Source organism: Streptopelia decaocto, assembly GCF_964273445.1.
Source record: "Streptopelia decaocto genome assembly, chromosome: 4".
NCBI classification, from domain to species: Eukaryota; Metazoa; Chordata; class Aves; order Columbiformes; family Columbidae; genus Streptopelia; species Streptopelia decaocto.
In genome coordinates, this window is record NC_138658.1 from 44,261,570 (window position 1) to 44,272,999 (window position 11,430).

Genomic DNA, 11,430 nt, shown 5'->3' on the forward strand with positions numbered 1-11,430 from the left:
AGGAGCAGCCTGTGCCGATGTGTTGGGAGGTGAAAAATAAACCTGCCTTTTTCCTACGAGTGTTGATACCCCTCGACATCAAGCTATTTTTAAAAAGCTCTCGGTCACAAGTAACACAGGCAATGCTGCTTCTTTATCTAGGGGTGCCTGCCTTTAGCACCACAGACGGGTTGTGGAAGCATTGAGATGTTTCTAATTTGCAAATGCCAGGAGCAAATTGTGGGTCTAATTATCCACTCCCTCCTATCTTGTCAGCTACATGTGACATGGCAATCTGCATTTCATATCAGTCTTTATATATGTATATAAAAGAACAGTGCAGAAATTAGTACTTTCTATATCAAGGCCATATATAAAATTGCTTCAGCGAAACAATGCTTTCCTTGAAGCAGGACAAACTAAACTTTCCAGAAGCAGGGCACTTTTCAATGATCAGCCAGAAAGGCAGAACTTTCACAGAACAAAAACTCAGCAATGGAAAGCCTTGAACTCTTGTAACATACCTTTTCCCAGCAGCATAAAGAACAGTGCTTCTCAGCGCTTCCTTTCTGGTTGTATCCATCTCTTCTCTGAATAAATGACATACACAAGAAACTAGATTACACAAAGCTACCACAAGATTCAGAGAAGCAAGGGATGACTGAGCCCTCAGCAACAAGGACCACTCAGCATCCAAGCAAAATAGCCAGCAGAGAGGCCACCCACCCACCCAGCAATAATGAAGCTGCAAAAGGCAGCTGGATGGGGCTGCAGCCCTTGCCTAGAAGACACAACAGACTCTGCAGGAACCCCAAGGCATCAGTCCCTTTCTCCTTCTTATTTCACAGTATAAGCTTTACATTAGCTGCCTTCACAAAGTGTCTGAGATCTTACATTTATCCTGCTGACACTGGATACGATCACAAAAAAGTATCACAAAAGCCAACGATCAGTGTGATGTGCAAAACCAGTGGTAGCACCCCGCTCTTTCTGCAGAGAAAGGGAAATGAAGGGATGGTTCCCCTCATCTAACCTCTCTTTCTGCATTTGTGCCGTGACTGTTACAAGTCCAACATTTAAACTTAAAAAGCTGGGCACAGCCTGTCTACAACGCAGTCCCAACATCCTAAGTCTCTCAGAGTTAGCAACAAGGACACCTTTCAGAAATAATTATCTGGAAGCCAATGTAACAGGGAGTAGAGTTTGGTCCACTCAATCTCTGGTAAGTCAGAGCAAAGCTGAACTGGCCCTAAGGTTATCACTTTGCTGAAAACAGGTCCTTCAAGTTCCTACTCTGCGCAATATGCTCAGTACTGAGGGTTCATAATAATAGGATGCTTGAACTATGGCATTACCAAATTAGTAGGCTTTGCTGGGTCCATAAATCTCTCACAGGGGTCCTCTTTTCCACTTCAGCTAAAAAGGGAGTCATGGCTAGGAGTTACAAAGGACTCTAGAGGGAATTAAGCTCTGAAGTCCTATTGAATTAGCATTGTTTACAAAGAAGACATAAGTATAATGGATGTTAACGAGTCTTTAATGAGTCGAGTTACAATGCAACACGTGGTGAAGTACAATAAACAAAAAGGCTGTGCTTCCCTCTCATTTATTCTGCTTGACACAGGTGTAGAAGCCCTGAATCTAAATGAATCACTTCCTATTGAGAACAGAGTAAAAAGCTGAATCTGCTCTCCAACTTAAGGAAGTTAAAATACATTTCTTTTATACCAAATCAGGACTAAATTGCATTGGGACTAAATGTTCACAGAGGCAGCTGACAGAATTACAGAATCACAGGATGGCTGAGGTTGGCAGGCAGCTCTGGATGTCATCTGATCCAACCTCCCTGCTCGAACATGGCCACCTACAGCCAATTGCTCAGGACCATGTCAAGATGGCTTTTGAATATCTCCAAGGATGGAGACCCCACAACTTGTTCCAACAATTGACCAGCCTCAGAGCAGAAAAGTTTTTTTCCTTGTTTAGACAGAAACTCTTGTGTTTCAGTTTGTGCCCATTGCCTCTGGTCCTGTCACTGGGCACCACTGAGAAGAGGCTGCCTCCAACTTTACACCCCTCCTTCAGGTATTTGTACATATTGATAAGTTTCTCCCTGTGTCTTCTCCAGTCTAAACAGTCCCAGCTTTCTCAGTGTCTTCTCATATGTGAGGTGCCCCAGTCCCTCAATCACCCTTGTCGCCCTTTGCTGGACTTTCTCCAGTATGTCCATCTCTGTCTTGTACTGGGCAGCCCAGAACTGGTCTTAGCTCTCCAAGCGTGGACTCCCCAGTGCTGAGTAGACGGGACAGATCACCTCCCTCGACCTGCTGGCAACATGTCTCCTAATGCAGCCCAGGATCCCATTAGCCTTCTTTGCTGCAAGGGCACTTTGCTGGCTCATGTTCAACTTGGTGTCCACCAGAACCCCCAAGTCCTTTTCTGCAAAGCTGCTTTCCAGCCACTCATCCCTCAGCATGTACTGGTGCAGGGGGTTGTTCCTCCCCAGGTGCAGGACTTTGCGGTTCCCATAGCTGAACTTCATGAGGTTACAAATAGCCCATTTCTCCAGCTTGCTGAGATCACTCTGGATGGACGCACAACCCTCTGGTGTATCAGCTCCTCCTCACAGTTTTGTGTGACTTGAGAACTTGCTGAGGGTACACTCTGTCCCATCATACAGGTCATTAAGATGTTTAACGGGACTAGACCCACTATTGATCCCCTGGGTACAACACTAGTTACTGGATGCTAGCCTTGGTGCCACTGATCGTCTCTGAGCTTGGCAATTCAGCCAGTTTTCAATCCACCTCACCAACTGCTCATCCAGCCCATACATCATCGGCTTCTCTATGAGGACGTTACAGGAGACAACATCAAAAGCCAGGTAGACAATATCCACAGCTCTTCCCTCATCCACCAAGCCAGTCACTTCATCATAGAAGGTTATCCGGTGGATCAAGCACGACTTCCCCCCATGAAGCCATGCTGAGAGAAAGTTTTCACTCTTTTTAGTTCATACGTTTTTAGTTTTTACTAAGACTGGGGAGGTGGAGGTAGACATTTTATCAACATTATATGTGGTGTTGTAGGAAGAGCCCTGAACCAAATCTTTCAGACTTTGTTCACACCAGGCAGCCACTAAGTCTAGCTATTTAGCTATTTAGACCACCTCAGTCACAAGCCATGAGAGGTACACCCCACCAAAGATTCAAGACTACCTAAATCCCACTGAAATAAATTTCATCACTCAGTTCTCATTTTAATGGGCTGTCATTTAAAGAGAAATGCATCCTGTTTCAATGGTGACATGGCTGAGAAGATAGCTGTCATCAGGAAAATTGCAAATATCTCTGCACCACTTTGGGGCAATCACCTTGTACAAACACCCAGCACATGGTCTCAAGTTTTGCCATATATATATAAACATTTGACAGGTAACAGCTGTGTCAGGTTGTCTGCTGATGTAAATCAGCTTTTGTAAATGGGTATAACAGATACGATTACATCTGGTTTTAATCAGTGAAGCATCCTATATAATTCTGTATACATTAGCTCTACAACACATAAGCCTGAAATTTAATGCCTGACAAAAAAAAAAAAAAAAAAATCAACAAAGGAGATATTATGAACTACAGGAACATATGAGAGAGCATAACTCTCAAATAATCCATAATGCAAAAATCATTGCTTTTTGAAGCCCTGATTTCTGCAGGTGCCATCTAGCAGTTCTCTTTTCTAACTTTTTATTCCTGTCAAATTGCACAGTGCTGTCAGACAGACTGACAAACAGCACCTCTCCAGAAAGATGGTCAGTAGAAGGCCATAGTTCAGCAGCAAAAGAATGAGACTGCAGGCAAGGCAGTAGTCACCTCTGTGTGATCTCAGGGATGGATCATTTTGGGGATGACCAAGCCAGGCTGCTGAGTGGGTGGGTTTATGCATTTTGAGGAATTCTGTGCATCCATTGAAACTTCCATTAAGTCCTTAAAGAAACTGGGACCTTTTTCAAGGGTCCCACCTTCAATCTTCCTCTTCTGCTGCCACCATCACCCACAGCATAATGACACTGAGGCTGACACGCGGACTGCAGATTGCAACATGTGTACAAATCAATAAGGCCAAAAAAGTATACGATTATGGGAAGTGAGTCTTCATTAATATAACAACCTTCTAACTGGTGCTGATACAAACCAGAGTAATCCAAAAGCAAACCAGATTAGATTTTACATTTATAAAAGGCTTTTAATCCTGAAGACCAAAATGTGTTATATTGAAATTACACTACAAAACATACTTACAATAAAATATGCCTCCTCAGAGGTGGAATATGACAAGCACATAAAGAGCACTCAGGAGCACTATTAACCTCAAAATCCTATCTGCCACCACAACTCCCTAAGGTAAGGGTCAAAATTTCAGAGTTTTTAGGATCAAAGTTTAGCTTATGGGCATTGCTGTATGTCACAGCATGAGAAGAACAGCATCTACTGAAGCACAAACAGCACTTCCTAGAGCACTCTAGGCTTTTGAGGAAAGCACCCTGTAACCAACCCAACAATACCAGAGTGTCATGGCTACAAGTAGGGCTTATTCTGTGAAGGACCACCGTGGGATGGAGTCCCAAGTCCTGTAATGTTATCACCACCCACCTGCTGATTCCACCATTCATGGCAGGTTAGCAGAATTAGAGGAGCATGGTCCTTCCACTGGGGCAGACGAGGAAGACACAGAGCAGGACTATAGCTGGAAGAAACAGTAGCATCAATGTAAGAGGTGTCTCTGAAGGTGGGGAACAAGGTGATGTCCAAGCAGCTCCAGACCTGGAGGCAGAGAGCCTTATAAGCTATCAAAAGACTGGAAACTCCTATGCCAAAGTTGCTATCCCAGCTGAGCCTCACTGAGAGTGCAAGAGTAAACAAACTCACAGAATCACAGAATGTTAGGGGCTGGAAGGGACCTTAAAAGATCATCTAGTTCAATCCCCCTCCCAGAGCAGGAACACCTAGATGAGGTTACACAGGAAGGTGTCCAGGTGGATTTTGAATGTCTCCAGAGAAGGAGACTCCACAACCTCCCCGAGCAGCCTGTTCCAGTGCTCTGTCACCCTCACTGAGAAGAAGTTTCTTCTCAAATTTAAATGGAACCTCCCATGTTCCAGTTTATACCCATTGCCCCTTGTCTTATCATTCATTGTCACCGAGAAGAGCCTGGCTCCATCCTCGTGACACTTACCCTTTATATATTTATAAATATTAATGAGGTCACAGTCTCTTCTTCTCCAGGCTAAAGAGACCTAGATCCCTCAGCTTTTCCTCATAAGAGAGATGCTCCACTCCCTTAATCATCTTCATTGCTCTGTGCTGGACCCTCTCCAGCAGTTCCCTGTCCTTCTTGGACTGAAGGGCGTGGAACTGGACACGATATTCCAGATGTGGTCTCATCAGGGCAGAGTAGAGGGGAAGGAGAACCTCTCTTGACCTACTAACCACCCCTCTTCTAACACACCCCAGGATGCCATTGGCCTTCTTGGCCACAAGGGCACAGTGCTGGCTCATGGTCATCCTGCTGTCCACCAGGACCCCCAGGTCCCTTTCCCCTACACTGCTCACTAACAGGTTGTTCCCCAAAAAGTGTCAGGAACCACTATATATACAGCTGAGGGTTAAACTACTAAGTGGAATACCTTGTTTCATGGTTCAGATCACAGCTCCTTTGCACACCTGGGATCACCAAGGAATAAAGCTGCCTACTCCTACAAGGAGAAGCTGTTGTCATCTTTTGCATTCTCCCACTCTCTACCAGCCATGAGATCAGCCAGGAGTGTGACTGCCTTGCTGCACTACACAACAGGACCTCTTGTACCACTCTTTGGAGAGCTGAACCCGACCTGCAGGCAGGGGGACAACTGTAGCCCCAGCCACACCGAGACAGTTTCTGCACTCCATCCACCAGTTGCATGGACAACAATTTCCATGGGAGCTGTCTTGCGTGCACAGAGCGCCAGTGATTTGGAAAACTAATATCTGCAGCTTCAACTACTCGGTGAAGTAAATGTATATAACCCAAAGGTTATATAGAAACCAAAAGAGAAAAGAGTGAAGCAAAGGCGGAAAGAAGATCTGTTTCCGTAACAGGGCAAAACTAGATAACACTTCAAAGCAGCCTGACACCTCCCAAAGGACCCTCCCGACCCGTGGCTGGGCAGAGGACCAGTTCCACGCGCTACTGGGACGCGACGAACCGCCCAGTGACAGCCACCGCTCCCGCAGCAGCCGTGCGCCGCCAGCGCACAGCGGGGCCGGGCCGGGGCGCTCCCCCGGTCCGCGGCCCCTCCACGCGGGGACCTCCGGCCCGGCCACGGGGACAGGGCGAGGGGCTGTCAGGGAGGCGCAGCCTCGTCCCCTGCCCCGCGGCCCCGGGAAGGCGGCGTGCTCATCAACCCTCCGCGCGTACTGCGACGGGGGCCCGCACCCTGGCCCCCGGCCAGCCCCTTGGCCAGGGACAGGGCTGCAGCCCGCGGGGGACCTGGGCGGGAGCAGAAAACCGGTGGTGGGAGATGGAGACTGGAGAGCACGCCCTGGGTTTGCCGAAGAGTCGTGCACGCGTTTCCCGCACGGAGATCCAACAGGCGCTCGCGAGGACTTTAAAATAACAATTTTTTAAAAAGCCTTCGCCTGGCTTCCCTCAAACGGTGAAAGTCCCACCGCGGCAGTGTCGGGTGATGCCCCTCTGGATCAGCCCCGCCGAAGGCCCTCGAAGGATGAAGCGGCGGTGCACGGGAGGATGACGGGGCTGCCCAGCCCCGCGGCTGCCCCGCGTCCCCCCGCCGCTGTCCCGGCTTGGCCCGGCCGGGCGGCCCGGCCCGCGGGGGACGCAGTGCGAGGGCAGCCAGGGAGAAAATAAACAACTTTCCTCGTGTAAAAAGTTGCCTCGCAGGTGCCTGCAGCTGGCGGTTAACACAGACAGTAAGAGGATCAACTCCATATCCGCCAGTGGAGCAAAAGAGGAGGAAAAAAAATAAAAGCCCCCGCATTTGCTATTCAGAGTTTAGTTAATTTGGATGATAACGGTTAGTGTTTAATCCCATTGTACAAGAATGAATATACTGAAACCTACAAGGCTCCTGGAAGAATAATCCGGCCAACAGCACCGCACGCAGGGGCGCCTGGGCGGGCAGCCGGCCCGGCCCGCCCCGTCCCGTCGGCCGGGGAGACGCGCCCCGGGGCCGCCGTCGTGGCCGCCGCCTCCCACGGAGCCGCTCCGCACTCTCGGCCAGCCCGGGAGGCTGCGGACCAGCCCGGGGCGGCGGGGCAGGGGCCGGCACCGCGCCTTACCCCCGGCCGCTTCTGGGGAGACGAAGGGGCGAGAGCCGTGGTGCCCTTGGCCGTGCACGCCCAGGGAAGACAGGGTGCGGATGGTTTTCCCCTTTTAAATCACAAAGGGAAACGGGTGGGAAGATGCGGGACACGGAAGGAGACGTGGAGGTTTCTGAGAAAGCACCTGCCCGAGCTGACACGGCTGGAATAAACGCCGTTCCCACAGCACTGCCCGGGGCTCGGCGGAGTCGCCCAGGCGGGCAGGATCAGGCACCGGCCTGCCCCATCGCCTCCTCGGCCGCCCTCCGGTTCTCTGTCCCCCCCCAGGGGTGGCGGCGCCCCGGGGCAGCACCGAGGGCGGGACGGCGGGGGGCTGGGGCGGGAGAGGCGGGCGGGCGGCCCCGCGGCCCGGTGCCGGCCCCGGAGGCGCACCGCCGGCCGTGGAGAGGGCCCGGGGGGCTCCCCGCCTGCCGCCGTGCTGTCGGGGGGGGGCGGCGGGCGGCAGGGGCGGGCGGCCCCCCCCGGCGCGGCGGGGCGGCCCCGGCGGGGCGGTGCGGGGCGGGTCGGGGCGGGCCGGGGGCTCGATGCGCTCGCCAGGCGAGGAGCGCGGCTGCCCGGGCGGAGGGCCGCGGAGAGGAAAGCTAACAATGCTGTGAAAATATGTTTGCAGAAAATAGACAATTGTTGGATTAAACGTATTCAAGTATGAAATAATGCCTTTTTGTGTAAAAAACCTCAGCAATGTGAGCGTACAAAAGTTCCCCTGTGGCAGTTACTTGCTCCCTTTGTGAGCTTTGCGCTCCGGCGTCTCCACTTGGCGCGTTCAACTCGGAGCCCCCCTTTAAACGCGATTGTTTCTTTCTTTTTAATGACATTTACCGGATCAAAACATGCTGTTAATTCGATCAGAAAGCTTTACCCTCCTTAACAATGCCACAATAATTTCTCCTGAAGTTTGTTAAATTGACCAAAATTAGGCAAATGAATAGGGGGTCTGTCGGCGACCCCGCTCGCAGGTGACACCGAATAATGCACTCTCGGACCAGCTGCGATCCCCTCTTTATTTGCCCCTCTTTTCTTTGACCCGCATTATTAAAATTTAGGCCCAATGAAACTATTCATACTTTTCAATGGGACATTTTCCTATAGGATAATAGGCTACAAATTGAGCCTCTCCAAAGGAGAGGGGGGGAGCAGGGGGGGTAAAACAACAACGCACAGACGCGCACACCACACAAAAAAGGAGCGTCGTGTGCCAAAGGCTGGCGAGAGCCTCCCCGGGCCGGCGGAAAAAAAAAAGAAGAGGGGGGTGTGGGGGGGGATATCGTGTGCCAGCCCTCCGGTCCCACACCTGCCGGGGTGTCCCCGTCGCATAAAGCGGTGTAAACAAAAAAAAAGCCTCGCTGCCATCTCTTATAAAGATGGACGTGTCACCAAGTCGTGTGAGAAAAGCCTGAGAACAAACGGGGCCACTCCGTCTCCAAGGGTTCTCCCTTGAACTGGGCGGAACAGCCTATTAAGGGCTTACTTAATTACTTTAATGACTCTGGACAGGCTTTAAAATGCAGTCAGCGCCGGGACTAAGGGGAGGGGTGGGGGGTGCCGGGGATTTGCAGGCAGGCGGCGGGGATGGGGCCGGGGATGCGGCGAGCGGGGCGCAAGGCGCAGTACCGCGTCCTGCGCTCCGCTCGCCGCATCCCCGGCCCCATCCCCGCCGCTATTGTGGGACCGTCACGTGTGTCCCCGAAGTCCACGTGGGGCGACACAGCTGGGCCGCCCCCGGCTGCGTGGACGGGGGCGAGGAGGGGGGCGAAAGGAAGAAGAGAGAAGGAAAAAAAAACAAACCCACACATCATCCCTCTCTCGCCCCCTTCCACCCTGATCTTTAATGCATACATTCCCCCGGCGCCGCTCGCCCCTAATCCTATGGGATCAGCGGGCCTGTGGAGGCCCCCCGGGGTCCCCCCCAAGAAGTGATGGCTTTATAAAGGGCCCGGAGAGAGCGGGGATGCAGTGCCCACCATGGCCTCCAAGCTCAAGGAGCGGAGGGTGAGTCGCCGTCTGCTTTGCGCGCACGGCTTTGCGAAGCTGCCGGCTGGACCTGGCCCCATCCCCCTCATGGCCTTTCCCTTCAAAAAGCCTCTCCTCAAAAAACAACCACCACTCCTCCCCTCCCAAACAAGCCTGCCTTGCCGGGGTCGCCCGCGCAGACGGGGAGCCCCCGGGTGGGCGCGGAGAGGACCCGCCGCCGGAGCATCCCTCCCGGGGCCGTGTCGCGGTCGGTGCCGCTGCTCGGAGCGGAGTCGGGACCGGCCACACTGTAGGGGTCGGGACCGGGGGCGGTCGCCTCGGCGAGGCCGTATCAGGCTGCTTTGCCCCCACTAACGCGCCCCGTCTGTTTTGCAGAGGACGCCGGTTTCCCACAAAGTGATTGAGAAGCGGAGGAGGGACCGCATCAACCGCTGCCTCACCGAGCTGGGGAAGACGGTGCCCATGGCTCTGGCCAAGCAGGTAGGCAGGGAGGGCGGCAACTGCCCTCCTCTCCCCAGCGCGGAGCGACCTCCCCCCGATGCTGGGGGGCTCGGGGGGTCGGCCCGCCGGAGCACAGCGCAGCCACAAGGGAGAGGTGATGCCCCTCTGCCCCGCCCGTTGCAGAGTTCGGGGAAGCTGGAGAAAGCGGAGATCCTGGAGATGACCGTGCAGTACCTGCGGGCCCTGCACTCGGCGGACTTCCCCCGCGGCCGCGAGAAGGGTAGGTGGGCGGGTGCGGTCCCCCGCGGGCCCCCACCGGTACACCTGTGGCTTGGGAGCGGCCCCGATTTCCCCACGACCGAACCCCGAGGAGCTCAGCTCCGCTGCCCCTTCCTTTCCAGCAGAGCTACTCTCCGAGTTTGCCAATTACTTCCACTACGGCTACCACGAGTGTATGAAGAACCTGGTCCACTACCTGACGACGGTGGAGAGGATGGAGACCAAAGACACCAAATACGCCCGTATCCTGGCCTTCCTCCAGTCCAAGGCGCGCTTCGTCACCGAACCACTCTTCACCTCCCTGGGCTCCCTCCCGGAGCCGGACCTTTCCTACCAGCTGCACCCCGGGCCCGAGTGCCCCGGGCATGGCCACAGCCCCGGCGAGGCGGTGCTCCAGCCGCCCTCGGGAGGGCCCTTCCCCTGGCACGGTGCCGCCCGCAGCCCCTCCCTACCCTATCACCTCCCCAACGCCGCCGTGCCCCTCGCCAGCCCCGGCCAACAGCGCAGCACCTTCCTCTCCTCCGTGCAGGGGCTGGACCGCCACTACCTCAACCTCCTCGGCCATTCCCACCCCAACGCCTTCGGGCTGCCCCCTGGCCAGCACCCTTCCATGCTATAGAGACTCGTCCCCGCCTGAAAAACCCTATTTATGACCGCGGACACTGCGAGCTACGCCCGGGCGCACGGGAAGGCCGCCGGGGGCAAAGAGCTGCGCGGGGGCCGCGGAGGGCGGGGAGCCCCCGGCCGCCCACCTCGGGGGCCCGGCTCTGTCCCCACCCGCCCGCTCCGGGGGCCTGGATCTGCCCCCACTCGCTCTTCTTCCCACCTCCGGGTGTGGTGCCTGTACAAGCGATGCCTTGGAATAAATGTTTATACACGCCGCCCCTTCTTGTTTTCGGGAGGGAGTTTCCTCGGGTGGCGGTGTGGGGGTCTCCCCCCTACCCCACTCAGGGAAGAAAACCACCAGTGAAACGTGGTCGGAGAGGGCTACAAGGCTGTCACCGAGGGCTGGGAGAGTCGCCGGCGGGATGAAGTCCCGGGGATGGCCCGCGGGGTGGGGGACGCCTCCCCCGCAGTAACGCCGTGGGTACTCTCCTCCCACGGCCCCGTGGGGGTGCGCTCCCGAGGACACGCGTCCGAAAGGCACCGGGATCTCCCGCCTCCCGCGTGTTTTGCCAGCGAGTTTCTCTGCTTGCGCAGGTTGTTCACAGGAGGACGGATAGAGGGGAAGGCGCAGGGCGGGGCGGAGGTGCAAAGCCTCGAGAATAAACCAAATAAAATCTCTGCAGACGGGGTCCTTCAGGACTCGCTGTCTCTGCGGGGCCGTGGCACGGCTCCTTCCTGCCGTTTCCCCTGAAATCAGCGTCCCCGGGTGTCCCCGCAC

General features: G+C 54.4%; 1 protein-coding gene across 2 annotated transcripts; it reads left to right on the forward strand.

The window, feature by feature from the left end:
• Window positions 1–9,317: 9,317 nt before the first annotated feature.
• HELT (helt bHLH transcription factor) lies at window positions 9,318–10,665 on the forward strand (the record flags this gene model as incomplete). Of its 2 annotated transcripts, none has more annotated exons than XM_082051177.1 (4): window positions 9,318–9,344; window positions 9,702–9,806; window positions 9,951–10,047; window positions 10,169–10,665. In XM_082051177.1, the coding sequence occupies 4 exons, from the start codon at window positions 9,318–9,320 to the stop codon at window positions 10,663–10,665; spliced, it is 726 nt and encodes a 241-aa protein (XP_081907303.1). The 2 variants fall into 2 exon arrangements, with proteins under 2 accessions (XP_081907303.1, XP_081907304.1); XM_082051178.1 differs by having other exon boundaries at window positions 10,172–10,665.
• Between the last annotated feature and the right edge of the window lie 765 nt (window positions 10,666–11,430).